This window comes from Carassius carassius, chromosome 1, assembly GCF_963082965.1.
Source record: "Carassius carassius chromosome 1, fCarCar2.1, whole genome shotgun sequence".
Classification (NCBI taxonomy): domain Eukaryota; kingdom Metazoa; phylum Chordata; class Actinopteri; order Cypriniformes; family Cyprinidae; genus Carassius; species Carassius carassius.
Genome location: NC_081755.1, coordinates 13031417 through 13047715, shown reverse-complemented (window position 1 = coordinate 13047715; position 16299 = coordinate 13031417). Strand labels below are relative to the sequence as shown.

The 16299-nt window shown below is 38.5% G+C and overlaps 1 protein-coding gene across 1 annotated transcript in view; it reads right to left on the bottom strand.

The window, feature by feature from the left end:
* Positions 1 to 2770: 2770 nt before the first annotated feature.
* The window catches only part of LOC132158245 (zinc finger protein 501-like), a 31674-nt gene continuing 18145 nt past the window's right edge, over positions 2771 to 16299 (bottom strand). The window contains exon 2 of the mRNA XM_059567953.1: positions 2771 to 4540. Coding sequence (XP_059423936.1) covers positions 3320 to 4540 — 1221 coding nt within the window. The 3' untranslated portion in view covers positions 2771 to 3319. The remainder of the gene's footprint in view (positions 4541 to 16299) is intronic.

The following is a 16299-nucleotide window of genomic DNA, read 5'->3' as shown; positions in this document are numbered from 1 at the left end:
CATTTTATGATGCAGAAAGGGCAACAACTGTATCTGCCGATGCAAGCAGTTACGGCTTGGGAGGAGTGCTACTCCAACAACACGGAGACTGCTGGAAGCCTGTCGCATACTGCTTGCGAACCCTTACTAGTGCGGAACGTCATTATGCGCAGATAGAGAAAGAGTGTCTCGCTGGAGTCTGGGTATGCGAACATTTCAGCAAATATCTGAGTGGAATGGAACATTTCAAACTCATTACAGACCACAAGCCGCTGGTTCCTTTGATAAATAGCAAAGATTTGGACAATGTACCAATCAGATGCCAGAGACTTTTACTGAGACTGATGAGATTCAATGTGACAGCAGAGTATGCCCCAGGTAAAACACTTGTTGTAGCAGACACTTTATCACGAAGCCCACAAAGCAGCACCATGGACAGCACCACAGAAGTGGACGTCAGCTGCTATGTTAATGCGATCGTTGAAAGCCTTCCTGCTTCAAAAGGCAAAATAAGTGCAAATTGGAAAATTGCAGAGAGTGAAGCACTTAATTGGAATTGGATGGCCTGAACATGCTCGCGATGTACATCCCTCGGTGAGAGACTTTCACGCATTCAAAAGTGAATTGTCTGAGACTGACGGCTTGCTTACTAGAGGAAACCGTATCGTCATACCAGAGTCTCTTCGAGGAGAAATTATCGAACGAATACATGAAGGACACATGGGCTTGACCAAATGTAGGGAAAGAGCACAGACATCCGTATGGTGGCCAGGACTGTCCTCTGATTTAAAACAGAAAATTGAAAAGTGCACATTCTGCTGCGAACACAAAAGAACACAGAGAAAAGAACCTCTGAATCCAACTCCATTACCAGAAAGACCATGGCAGCGCTTGGGGGTAGACTTATGTGAGTACAAAGGAAAAAACTACATCGTACTCTCAGACTATTACTCCAGATTCTTAGAAATCCTACACTTATCAAGCACCACAGCTGAACAAGTAGTCACCAAGCTCAAAGCTACATTTGCACGATTTGGGATCCCAGAAGTTGTCGTGTCAGACAACGGGCCACAGTTTGCGAGTGAAACATTCCAGTCATTTAGCTGTGAGTATGATTTTTAGCATGTGACTTCAAGTCCACATCATCCCTCGAGTAATGGTCATGCAGAACGTGCAGTCCAGTCAGCAAAAGCCATCCTACGGCAAAAGGACCCGGTACTAGCGTTGCTGAGCTACCGAACAACCCCAAATGCATCAACGGGAGTAAGCCCGGCAGAACTTTTGATGGGACGGAGACTCAGGAACACATTACCAACACTGGACCGCAACCTCATTCCGAAGTGGCCGGATCAGAGACTGATACGGAGACAAGATGATGCTGCTAAGCAACAACATGCATTCTATTTAATAGACGGCATGGAGTGAGAAACTTGACTCCGTTAAAGCCAGGAGATCCAGTCCTTGTCAAGCTGGATGGGGAAAAACAGTGGAGTTCAACGGAGTGCTCTTACATGATCAGTAGACCAGAAGGGGGAATAAAAAGGCGTAATCGGTGCCACTTACAGCTTCACGTCCCTCAGAGAGCAGTGATGATGCTGAAACAACAGGGCACTCAGAAACAAAGTGTGATGATGACACAGTTCGAACAAATGACTCATTGCTCACACAGACTAGAGAAGGATGTAGAGTAACAAGGTATGGTAGAGTGAGTAAACCAGTTCAGAAGCTGAATTTGTAATACTGTATGTAAAAGATTTCTGTACAAGTAGTGTAAGAATAGAGGCTAAAAACTGTTCTAATGTCAATGTTAGTGGTTATAGTAAAGAATAGGAAAAGTGAAGAGAAGTAAAATGTTCTGAAAAATGTTCTGTAAAATGTGAGAAGCATTAATCTACTGTGTTATGTAAATCATGTATAAAGTTAAATTCTTTAATTTAGGGAATAGTTGGTGGTTTAGGAGAACATAAGTTGAATCTTTAAAACACAGCCTTGTGCTAATTAATGTAGAGATAATATACTATGTTCATTGTAATTTGGGATACCAGTTCTTCTGTTAAAAGAAAGCTCTTAAAAGGGGGAGATGTCAGAGTACTGTGTATGTGACTTTAAAGGAAGCCCTTTTAAGGTAAAAGCTGGATATAACGTGAGCTCGCTGAGAAGCAGCACTTGTGTACTTAAACCTCTGTTCGTTATACCTTTTCTTATTAAATAAGAGAAAGAGTCATCGTCTGCCTCCTCCTTTGACAGTTTGTGGTTCAATGTTTTATTTTAAATGAAAACAGCAACAGCGACAAACTCGCTTAGCCAAAATTAAACTTTTATTCACAAAACGTGTGCTTTTGGATCAGTATCTTGCATCAATCTCATCGTGCGACAAACCAATCCCTGTTATAGTCTAAATAGAAGCTCTGCATACGCTTGCACCTGTTAATTGTTTGTATTTTATATGAGTTCATTTTGCTTTTATGCAATAGATAAATCATTTATTTGTTTTAGATTTTTTATGTTTAGATACTTCTTTTTTTATTTTTCTGCATCCTGCACACAAACACACACGAGTCTTGTCCCGCGCCGCTCTCTGTTGCATCGGGTCTCGCGGGAGCAAGTCTGTAATCCGCTTGGCACTTGACTTGACAGTGCATGTGCTACATCCTCTTTACAATCTCTAGATTATAAACACTGCATTCTGTCAGCAATGTAACGCAGCAGTAATGTATTAGACTTAACTGTAACAGACAGTTAGATATCTTAAAATATAACAGTTGGATATCATAGTCAGATATCTTAACAGTTGGACTGAAGAATATAAAGCACTTTTTTATTTCATTTGTACCATTTTTCTATCATATTTATCTCTGTTTGTAATTTACTTATTTTCTTAGATGATTTATTCACCTACAAAATCACCCCAATCATTAATTTTATTTCCCCAAATAGAGCTGTTCAAGTCATCTGGTGATTTTCTTCCATATCGCAATATACATTGCAGAGAAAACTTATCACAGTGTGTGTTGTTTTTTCCAATATCGTGCAGCTCTACTAGTAAGTTTAGTCAAGCTTACAGACTCAGTAGCTTCTGCAGCATGAACACAAACATCTAGTCCTCCATTGTTGTTGGTGTTAAATGATGTAGAGGTGTCTGACTATAGTAGAGAAGTGGGGTGATGACATCATTGTTTAACTAAATATATGGATTGGCAGTACACAAAAACAAAAAAGGTGTCATTTTCAGATTTATCCACTCTGGGACCTGTTTTAAAAAAAAATGAATTCACTCCCCCAAAACGCTGGATCCGTCTGGAAGAAACACGTATACCATACAAAATATTTACATATACAGCTAAATGCGTCTCCGCGTGTACGGGGCCTTATTGTGATTGTTTTTTGTATGACTGTGTATAACAGATGACTCAATGGAACACTTCCCTCGTACATTGCGTTGATGTGCTTTCTTTCCAGAGTGAATCCTCTCATGTCTTTTCAGACTCGATGCACCACTGAATCTCTTGTCACAGTGTGAACACTTGTAAGGTTTCTCTCCAGTGTGAATCCTCTCATGTCTTTTCAGATTTCCTCTACGAATGAATCTCCAGTCACAGTGTGAACACTTGTAAGGTTTCTCTCCAGTGTGGGTCCTCTCATGTGTTTTCAGCTCTGTTGACTGAATGAATCGCTTGTCACAGTGTGAACACTTGTAAGGTTTCTCTCCAGTGTGAATTTTCTTATGTGTTTTCAGACTTGATGACACACTGAATCTCTTGTCACAGTGTGAACACTTGTAAGGTTTCTCTCCAGTGTGGATCCTCTCATGTGTTTTCAGACTTGATGAATGACTGCATCTCCAGTCACAGTGTGAACACTTATAAGGTTTCTCACCAGTGTGAATCCTCTCATGTGTTTTCAGACTTGATGACACACTGAATCTCTTGTCACAGTGTGAACACTTGTAAGGTTTCTCTCCAGTGTGGATCCTCTCATGTGTTTTCAGATGTGTCGAATCACTGAATCTCTTGTCACAGTGTGAACACTTGTAAGGTTTCTCTCCAGTGTGGATCCTCTCATGTGTTTTCAGATGTGCCGAATCACTGAATCTCTTGTCACAGTGTGAACACTTGTAAGGTTTCTCTCCAGTGTGGATCCTCTCATGTGTTTTCAGATGTGTTAACCGACTTAATCTCTTGTCACAGTGTGAACACTTGTAAGGTTTCTCTCCAGTGTGGATCTTCTCATGTAGTTTTAAACTGCTCACTGAACTAAAAGTCTTTTCACACTCAAAGCACATGTACTCTCGCACACCAGTATGTATTTTCTGATGTTCTTTCAAACTTTGTAGATGCAAAAAACTCTTACCACACAAATGACATGAATGTGGCTTATTCTTTACATGAACTTTCAAGTGTTTCTTCAGAAGTGAAGCCCATAAAAACATTTTACCGCATTGATCACATGCATGCTGCTTCTCTTGATGATTTGATTCTTCATTTTCCTCTTTTTCTTCATTGTACTCTGAAATAAAAGTAAAATTATTTATTTTTGGTATATTGTTAAAAGCTGAGAACGTCTGTAAATACACAATTTACTTTTTTTTGCTTCAGATTTAATGACTTTTACTAATTTAATAGGGAAACTGGGTAAACATTTTTAAGCATCACTTTATCACCGTCACAGCCCTAGTAAAATGTATATATTTTATATACATTTATCCACATTTATACATTTATATACAGTAGGTAGACAACCAGAATGGGTAATACCACCGCAGCATGACCAAAATAAGAAATGCGCTGTGTAAATAAGTTCAAAAGGTGCGTTTGCATACTGCTGTTAATGCGCAATTAGCATTTTATATCTACAATCTTTACTGTACAAGATTTTTTTTCAAACTGAAAACATAAATCTAGGCTATCCGCTGCCGTTTTCAAAGCACAATTCAAAACTGTGACACTTCATTCACTGACGCTCTACAGACGGCAGCGCTAAACCAGGAAATCCATGTACTTACTTGCTGGAAACCCGCCAAAATAAAAGCTGGCCGATTTTCAGTTTGTAAATTCTGAAAGCTCAGATTAAAATAATAATAAAAATTTTTATAATAATAATATTTTATTTTTTTAAGTTTATTATAAAATAATTGTATATTAATTGACAATAATTTGCAGGGTGTTATTGATTATGCCATTATGTTTATACATGAGCGCTCAAATGTCTGATTTCACATCATTTCACGAGCAGGTCAAACAAAAAAGCAGATTATTAATAACTATGACTGGACTGTCACACCCATACCATTATAATGGAAACACCATTATAGTAAAACGCTGTGTATTTTTAGAGTTTAGCTGCCGTGTTTCTGCATATTGTTTTGTGAAGAACGCATCCACAAAAGGAGTTCGCATTCAGAGCCGCACAGACACGTTCATTTGCATTCGGGCTCTTTTTGCAGATAGCAAGCATATTAGTCCTAATATTAACGTTATGTAGTATAAATAAAGCGTATTCTACATTCAATTATGAGTTTAATCCCATTGATCAAAAACCTGCTATCAAATGCTCACTCTACTGGTCATCTTCAGTGCGCGCAGCTCAAAACAGAAATATTGAACATTAATAACTACTGTCATATAGGCTAACTTTGTAACGAGAGCACTATTGTAAAAATTGTGTATTGTTAGGGTTTCACTGACATTTAATTTTAACTATTTTTCAATCAAAACATAAAAACATTATTTACCCCATTTGTATCTGTGAGGCATTTGTTACACATTTTCCCTGTGTGTTAATATCAGTAATTATGGCTGTAGAATGTCTGACTTGAGTCAATGTATTTTGCCCCACCCCCAAACATATGATTCGACTATCAGTCGAATATCAGCAAGATTCGAAAATTCCGATTCAACTACGAAAATCCTTAGCCGGGAACAGCACTAATATATATATCTCGTCACGATAATCAGCTGGAGTGACCATAAACTCCATTATGGGGGAAACTCCACTCAGGACTTTGAAAATAATGACGGTTTCACTCCTAACAGGATTCAACAGGAATCTACGCATTATACATGCAATCCATGTTGCCCTGTAGTGTAGTTTAACCCTTTAACTGTCACCCCGTCCCGTATACGGAACGCCTACATTTACTTCACTTATATTACTCTCAAAAATCTACACACACACACAGATAAAAAGCTACATGTTTTCATTTCGGTTCATTCTTGGTTTAACAAATATCTTCACATTTACATTTAAATTTACATTTAATGATTTAGCAGACACTTTTTATCCAAAGCGATTTACAAATGAGAACAATAGAAGCAATCAGATCAAAAAGAAAACAACAACAACAGTATACAAGTGCCATGACAAATCTCAAGTACAGAACGCATAGCCAGGGTTTTTTTTTTTAATGAAAGACAAGAAAATAAAGAAAAGTGCTAGTCTTATTTGGTTAAGTGCTGGCGAAAAAGATGAGTCTTTAGATGTTTCTTGAAAATGAGTAAAGACTCAGCTGCATGAATTGAGATCGGGAGGTCATTCCACCAGCTGGGCAAAGTCCAGAAAAAGGTCCGTGAGAGTGATTTTGAACTTCTTTGGGATGAAACCACAAGGCGTCATTCACAAGCACAAACTTCTGGAAGGCACATAAGATTGAACTAGTGGGTTTAGGTATGTTGGTGCCGTGCTAGTGGTTGTCTTGTAGGCAAGCATCAGTACCTTGAATTTGATGCGAACGGCTACTGGTAGCCAGTGTAACCTGATTAGGAGAGGAGTAACGTGAGCTTTTTTTGGCTCATTGAAGACAAACTTCGCTGCTGCATTCTGGAATAGTTGCAGAGGCTTGATAGCGCATGCTTGATAGCACAATGAAGGCCCGCCAGGAGAGCATTACAATAGTCCAGTCAAGAGAGAAGAGAGGAAAGAAAAAGAGCTTGGACAAGAAATTGGGTGGCTTGCTCTGACACTAAGGGTCTAATCTTCCTAATGTTGTATAAGGCAAATCTGCAGGAAAAGGTTGTTGTAGCAATAAGGCCTGTGAAGCTTAACTGATGATCCATCACAACTCCTAGGTTTCTGGCTGTTCTGGAAGGAGTTATGTTTGACAAACCCAGCTGTATAGAGAAGTTGTGATGAAATGATGGGTTACACTTTGTCTGCAACATGACAAGAGGCCATAGCGGATAAAATAATTTCGTTCATTTTTAAGGACATGAGACCGATCAGTATCGCGGATGGGGCACGCTTCGGGGAGTTCTGTCAAGCAATGGATTCCGAGGTTTGATTATTTATCATTTCATGTCAAGGAAAAGTTCCATGTTTATCACAGCACAGCTCGCTCGGAGCATTCAATGTCAGTTATATATATTGTAAAACTTCAATTAATATTAATAATATTTGTTTCAATCACTGAATGAAGCCTGCTATATTTGGGACAACAGTCGCGACCTTAAATTGCTTGCAAAAAAATTTGTTTGTTCATTTAAACCATTATGCGCAGAGAACGTGAGGGTGAGAGAGCGTGAGGTCTGCAGTCTTGGCCATTAGTTGATTTCCTTGTTTTTGTGTAGGTAATACATTGTCATATATGTTTAAACTTAAATAGACTATCTATACAAGTAGTTATGTCTCTTTGTATTATTTTTGCCTGTTATTGACGTAATGCACGTCATTGACAACATGCGCAACCAGATGTTCGAATAGTTCGAATATTCGTGTATTTTTAGAGGGAATATTCGAACGTCAATTTTGAGCAATTTTGACAGCCCTACATTGATGGTTCTTGTCTTATTTGTGAAGAAAACTGCAAAGTCTTCAGCTGTAAGAGTCGATGGAGAAGGGGTGGAGACGGATTAAGAAGAGAAGAGAAAGTTTTAAAGAGTGTCCGAGCGTCACAAAATTGTTAATTTTGTTGTGGTAGTAGGATATTTTAGCTGTGAAGACATTTGCAGAGAAGGAAGAGAGGAGAGACTGATACACACTGAGGTCGGTAAAGTTTCTTGATTTATGCCATTTCCTCTCAGCAGCCCTGAGTTTAGAGCAATGTTCACGGAGAACCTCGGACAGCCAGGGTGCAGATGGGGTTGTGCATGCTGGTCTAGACGACAGCAGGCAAAAGTTGTCCAAAGAAGAGGTTAGAGTGGAGAAAAGAGTGTCCGTAGCGCTGTTCATGTCCAGAGCTGAAAACTGAGAGAGTGAAGGAAGGGAGGATGAAACCACAGAAAATAGGCGAGATGGAGAGAGTGAGCGTAGGTTCCATTAAAAGGTGACCTGCGTTGGAGTGTGTGTCGCTTCAGGAGTAAGTGCTAGGTTAGCAGTAATGAGGAAGGGGTCTGAGGTGTGCAGTGGAACAACTAAAAGCTGTCCACGGAGCAACAGCTTGTGTAGATGAGGTCCAGTTGGTTGCCCGATTTGTGAGTCGCTGTAGTAGACACTCGCTTGAGATCAAATGAGGTGAGCAGAGTGTTGAAGTCAGCAGCCTGGGGTTTATCTAGGTCAGTGGTTCTCAGTTTTTACAGCAGGCCGCACTATGGTCCAATTGCAAGTCTCGCGGGCCTCATGCCTATCATTTACATATTACGTCACCAATACAAACCAGCATGATTTATAATATTATAGTCTAAATATTATGATTTCTAATCTATTACATTCATTGAAATAAATAAATAATTCTACTCCCCATAAATAAGACACCTGATGCTGTCGGGCGTTGACCAATTTTCTAAAATTCAGCTCGAAAGGAGTAACAGCACAAAGAAGTTGCGATTGTAAAGCCTGGGTTATACTTTCCGCATGAACAATCCGATCCAGTAAACAGCCAGCGCGGACGCAGACTTCTTAAATTTATACTTCTGAAAGCGCACGCTGATGGTCCGCTCTGCATTCATTCAATAAATACAGTTAACAGGTCGCTGTTGGACAGTGTTTTCTCTACTTCCTGTTGGCCTTCTGTAGCAAATTGTAGCTCCGTGTAGCTGTTTTTATTTTATTTTTTTCTCTAGAATCTTTATCTTACTATCACTCTCTGTTTTTTAAAGTGGTAAAATATAACTTAATTCACACCATATTTCTGATATTATCGATCAATCTTATCAGATTAACTTTGATCGTTCACTTTTATTTTATTTCCGTGAGTGCAGTACACCTGCAAAGCGTTAGCACTCGTTAGCCTGTCATTAGCGTTTTCATTCGAACCTATCGCTGTTTTCTTTTCTTCTCTCCCTCGCTCCAGTTTTTCACAAGTTCATCAAACAACCGCAGTAAGAATTTTCATCAAGCACGGTGAGTAATGGCTTCTCCTATCATTGTTTCTTGCACCTCTTGCCACATGTACAGTTTATCTATCTCTGTCGCTGATGAGGGATTCACATGTGATAAATGTAGGGAAATAGTTAGGCTGACAGAGAAGATTTCAGAATTAGAGACACGCATCCAAACTTTAATTGAGGACAGTAAAAATGTTAGGGCTCTAGATACGGCTTTGGATGCGTCTAGCTCAGGGATTCCTGTACATTGTTCGGTTCCGGAAACAGAGCCCCAGCAGCAGGGCAACTGGGTGACGGTGAGGCAGCATAGTTGTGGGTCAAAACACCGCTCTTCTGTTCCGATCAAAACATTAAACAGGTTCTCCCCACTCAGTGATGCACCCACTGAGAAACCTGATGAAAGTGCTCTAGTTATTGGTGATTCTATTGTACGGAACGTGAATATAGAGACACCAGCCACCATAGTCAAATGTTTACCGGGAGCCAGAGCGCCTGACATCTTGGCAAATTTAAAAGTGCTGGCTAATGCTAAACGTAAATACAGTAAGATTGTTATTCATGCCGGCGCTAATGATGTTCGACTTCGCCAGTCGGAGATCACTAAAAATAACATTAAAGAGGTGTGTGAACTTGCAAGCACGATGTCAGACACTGTAATATGCTCTGGTCCCCTCCCTGCTTACCGTGGTGATGAGATGCATAGCAGATTGTCATCACTCAATGGCTGGATGTCTAAGTGGTGCCCACAGAATAACATAGGTTTAATAGACAATTGGACGAGCTTTTGGGGCAGACCTGACCTGTTTAAAAGAGATGGTCTTCATCCCTCCTGGGGTGGCGCCACTCTTCTCTCTAGAAATATGGCAAATAGTCTTAGTGTTTATACTTGACTAACTGGGGCCCAGGTCAGGAAGCAGACAGACTGGCTAAACCGACCGTCTGCTAGCTGCCTCCCGTCACAGAGGTCAGTTAATTCTCAGCACATAGAGACTCTTTCACCTAGATATCACACTATAGAGACTGTGTCTGTTCCCCGAACTAGAAAATACAAAAAACGTCCAAACCAAGTTAAGATTAACAATTTAATTGAGGTTCAACAAATAAAAAACCGAAGCAATATGGATAAACAAATGATAAAGCTTGGCTTATTGAATATCAGATCCCTTTCTACGAAAACACTTTTTGTAAATAATATGATCACTGATCATAATATAGATGTACTCTGTTTGACAGAAACCTGGCTAAAACCTGATGATTACATTATTTTAAATGAGTCCACCCCCCAAGATTACTGTTATAAGGCTACAAGTATAACTCGTTTGAAGTAATGGTACTTCATATAACATTATCCAAAGAAACAAATGTTAATGATAAATCCCCTGTTATGTTTGTACTGGCTACTGTATACAGGCCACCAGGGCACCATACAGACTTTATTAAAGAGTTTGGTGATTTTACATCCGAGTTAGTTCTGGCTGCAGATAAAGTTTTAATAGTTGGTGATTTTAATATCCATGTTGATAATGAAAACGATGCATTGGGATCAGCATTTATAGACATTCTGAACTCTATTGGGGTTAGACAACACGTTTCAGGACCTACTCATTGTCGAAATCATACTCTAGATTTAATACTGTCACATGGAATTGATGTTGATGGTGTTGAAATTATTCAGCCAAGTGATAATATCTCAGATCATTATTTAGTTCTTTGCAAAATTCATATAGCCAAAATTGTAAATTCTACTTCTTGTTACAAGTATGGAAGAACCATCACTTCTAACACAAAAGACTGCTTTTTAAGTTATCTTCCTGATGTATCCAAATTCCTTAGCATATCCAAAACCTCAGAACAACTTGATGATGTAACAGAAACTATGGACTCTCTCTTTTCTAGCACTTTAAATAAAGTTGCTCCTTTACGCTTAAGGAAGGTTAAGGAAAACAGTTTGACACCATGGTATAATGAGCATACTCGCACCCTAAAGAGAGCAACCCGAAAAATGGAGCGCAGCTGGAGGAAAACAAAACTAGAGGTATTTCGTATTGCTTGGCGGGAAAGTAACATATCCTACAGAAAAGCATTAAAAACTGCTAGATCCTATTACTTTTCTTCTCTTTTAGAAGAAAACAAACATAACCCCAGGTATTTATTCAATACAGTGGCTAAATTAACGAAAAATAAAGCCTCAACAAGTGTTGACATTTCCCAACACCACAGCAGTAATGACTTTATGAACTACATTACTTCTAAAATCGATACTATTAGAGATAAAATTGCAACCATTCAGCCGTCAGCTACAGTATCACATCAGACAGTGCACTATAGACCCCCTGAGGAACAGTTCCACTCATTCTCTACCATAGGAGAGGAAGAATTGTATAAACTTGTTAAATCATCTAAACCAACAACATGTATGTTAGACCCTATACCATCTAAGCTCCTGAAAGAGGTGCTTCCAGAAGTCATAGATCCTCTTCTGACTATTATTAATTCCTCATTGTCATTAGGACATGTCCCCAAAACCTTCAAACTGGCTGTTATTAAGCCTCTCATCAAAAAACCACAACTTGACCCCAAAGAACTAGTTAATTATAGACCAATCTCGAATCTCCCTTTTCTGTCCAAGATACTAAGAAAGGTGGTATCCACACAATTATATTCCTTCTTAGAGAAAAATGGTGAGGATTTCCAGTCAGGATTTAGACCGTATCATAGTACTGAGACTGCTCTTCTTAGAGTTACAAATGATCTGCTCTTATCATCTGATCGTGGGTGTATCTCTCTATTAGTTTTATTGGATCTTAGTGCTGCGTTTGACACAATTGACCACAACATTCTTTTGCATAGACTTGAATACTTTGTTGGCATCAGTGGAAGTGCATTAGCATGGTTTAAATCGTACTTATATGACCGCCATCAGTTCGTAGCAGTGAATGAAGATGTATCCTATCGATCACAAGTGCAGTATGGAGTACCTCAAGGCTCAGTACTAGGGCCGCTACTCTTCACGCTTTATATGTTACCCTTGGGAGATATCATCAGGAAACATGGTGTTAGCTTTCACTGTTATGCTGATGATACTCAGCTCTATATTTCTTCGCAGCCCGGTGAAACACACCAATTTGAAAAACTAATGGATTGCATAGTCGATATAAAAAACTGGATGACGAGTAATTTCTTACTGCTAAATTCTGAAACAACAGAGGTGTTAATTATAGGACCTAAAAACTCTGCTTGTATAACCTAGAACACTGTCTAAGACTTGATGGTTGCTCTGTCAATTCTTCGTCATCAGTTAGGAACCTAGGTGTGCTATTTGATCACAATCTTTCCTTAGAAAGCCACGTTTCTAGCATTTGTAAAACTGGATTTTTCCATCTCAAAAATATATCTAAATTACGGCCTATGCTCTCAATGTCAAATGCAGAAATGTTAATCCATGCATTTATGACCTCAAGGTTAGATTATTGTAATGCTTTATTGGGTGGTTGTTCTGCACGCTTAGTAAACAAACTACAGCTAGTCCAAAATGCAGCAGCAAGAGTTCTTACTAGAACCAGGAAGTATGACCATATTAGCCCGGTCCTGTCAACACTGCACTGGCTCCCTATCAAGCATCGCATAGATTTTAAAATATTGCTTATTACTTATAAAGCCCTGAATGGTTTAGCACCTCAGTATTTGAATGAGCTCCTTTTACATTATAATCCTCTACGTCCGCTACGTTCTCAAAACTCAGGCAATTTGATAATACCTAGAATATCAAAATCAACTGCAGGCGGCAGATCCTTTTCCTATTTGGCGCCCAAACTCTGGAATAACCTACCTAACATTGTTCGGGAGGCAGACACACTCTTGCAGTTTAAATCTAGATTAAAGACCCATCTCTTTAACCTGGCATACACATAACATACTAATATGCTTTTATTATCCAAATCCGTTAAAGGATTTTTAGGCTGCATTAATTAGGTAAACCGGAACCGGAAACACTTCCCATAACAACCTATGTACTTGCTACATCATTAGAAGAATGGCATCTACGCTAATATTTGTCTGTTTCTCTCTTGTTCCGAGGTCACCGTGGCCACCAGATCCAGTCTGTGTCCAGATCAGAGGGTCACTGCAGTCACCTGGATCCAGTACGTATCCAGACCAGATGGTGGATCAGCACCTAGAAAGGACCTCTACATCCCTGAAAGACAGCGGAAACCAGGACAACTAGAGCCCCAGATACAGATCCCCTGTAAAGACCTTGTCTCAGAGGAGCACCAGGACAAGACCACAGGAAACAGATGATTCTTCTGCACAATCTGACTTTGCTGCAGCCTGGAATTGAAATACTGGTTTCGTCTGGTCAGAGGAGAACTGGCCCCCCAACTGAGCCTGGTTTCTCCCAAGGTTTTTTTCTCCATTCTGTCACCGATGGAGTTTCGGTTCCTTGCCGCTGTCGCCTCTGGCTTGCTTAGTTGGGGACACTTCATCTACAGCGATATCGTTGACTTGATTGCAAATAAATGCACAGACACTATTTAACTGAACAGAGATGACATAACTGAATCCAATGATGAACTGCCTTTAACTATCATTTTTGCATTATTGACACTGTTTTCCTAATGAATGTTGTTCAGTTGCTTTGACGCAATGTATTTTGTTTAAAGCGCTATATAAATAAAGGTGACATTGACATTGACATTAACAATCTAGATTCTGTTTTCTAAATTATTAACCTAACAATAGCGGGGTCGGTTAATTTTTTTGCAGTGGGCCACTATTACAGAAAATCAACAGTAGGCTAAATAATAAAATGATCACAAATGAGTGAAAATGTTTGGATACAAACAACTATGCAAGCATATAGGTCTACCAAACTTAATTGCACATGTACATCTCGGAGATGTACATTTTATGTCTGCATTATGCAAGATCAGACTACACAGCAGATGATTCCCAGATCTTTAGCAGACGTTTTACAGATGCAATAACTATGAGAACGCAAGGCCCTTTTTTGACTGAATGCAGATTGCGATGATGTCACGGGATGCTTCTAAGCCCAGATTCTGTAGATATTTTGGAGGCAATTACGAAAATTTTGCGAAAATTCCCAAAACTTGCATTTCCCCATGTATTAATTACTGAATGGACGCGAGCTCGCGTACATGTTTGGCAGCAAGCCACTTTGTTAAAATTTAAATCATTTGTTGTAAAATGAAGGGAACTAAAAATATCTTACTTTATGTTACTGTGTGTTAACAGTAATTATAATTGTTATGTACTTAGGAACAGTGTCTGGGCCTAATCTAAGCTATCCAGGTTTTTTTTTTTCATTTTGGCAGATGCTTTCATTGAATCTGATAATGACTTTGTGCATCACATTCACTTCGGGCGCTCTGCGCAGTTCCGCCTCCTGCGTTGCTCAGCTGTGGACGATTTAAAAATGTTTGATATAAAGGTTGCTGTCCCATTTTATACAGAAATTGTTCATTCAAAAAGAAAATCGAATTATATTGTTAGTTCTAATTATATTGTTAACAAATTAATTTAGGCTATTTAACATGCACTGTGACATTTTACATTTTTTAACTAATAAACTACTTAAGATTTTAAAAGTCAGTTTAATAGAATTGAAATTCAAGTTTTAAAAAAAGGTTTTAATTGCTTCAATTAATTCTATGAATTAATAGTATGTTGTTTATTCTTAAAGAAAAAACACTTATTTTCTACAAGAAAACAATGCTTCACCTATTTATGTAGGCTAAAATTATTCAAAATATATATATATATATATATATATATATATATATATATATATATATATATAATGTCATTAAAAAATGCCATCGGCCTAAGTAAATCAGACCATTATAGAATTGTGACTTTAAAGGTGAGTGTTTTGGAGGTGAAAATACTGTAAAATTGCAAATGGCATGGGATTTTAAAGCATAACAACTGAAAGTCTTTGAAAAATTTTTTAAAAACAATGGAATTAAAATTTTGAACTAAAATATTATTTTTACCATATAGCCTGTAAATAAAATGCATACTTTTCAATGCAAAGAACACTTATAGAGTGTAGGTTGCTTCCGGTGTTTGGATTTGTACTTATATCTAATGAGATCCAAGTTTAAGAATAGCCTACACTAGGGTTTTTTTTTCTTCCTCTCTCTCTCTCTCTCGCTCTCTCTCTCTCTCTCACTCTATTTAACAGATTTAACTTACAATGAAATACATCATCCTTCAGGCAGACTGAATGTTTTCCTGCCTTGCTAAATGTTGGGTCAGTTAGCACGAGTCACGAGTTTACAGATAACAATGATTTTCATAAAAATAATGATTAATTATCAATTGACAGTTTTTTTTATTATTATGGTCTTGTGAAAATAATAATATGGGCTGTGAATAATAATGAATACAAAGAGTAAGGCTGATGTGAGTGCAGGCATATTTCAGCCCAGTAACATGAAAACCCACAGTTCCTCACAGTCAAAAAACAGACCGAATTCAGTTCAGCTGAAGGGGTTTGGTTTTTTTTTTTTTTTGGGGGGGGGGGGGGGGGGGGGTAGTTATGTATAGCTTGTGGGGGTCGAGATAAAGGTGTGAATCTCTTGGTCTGTCATATGGACAGTGTCTTATGAGGGTTTCAAACTTGCTGAGCAGGTTTAGATAGGAATCGTCATATTGGTTATACACTCTAAAAATGTGATCAAGAGGGCGCCTCCCTGTCATTAATACGCATTAATAATTTTTGCACAAACACTTGAATATGAATATTGATTCACATTTTGCATATGCATTACAACGTAAATTATTCTTTACATGCAATTATCCAAAATAAAACCAAGCAAGAATTGTAATGAAGATAAAACAAATAAGAAATATAGCTGCAAGCAGCAATTACGGGGCCAAGCAGAAAGTTGAGGAGCTAAGCATGGCATGGAGGATCACACCAAATGCAACAATGAGCAATTACAGCAATTTTACGATGATTGTAATTGAAAGGGCTGAAAAATCATAAATACAACCACTAGTCATATGATTAAATGGCTTACCACTTTTAAACAAC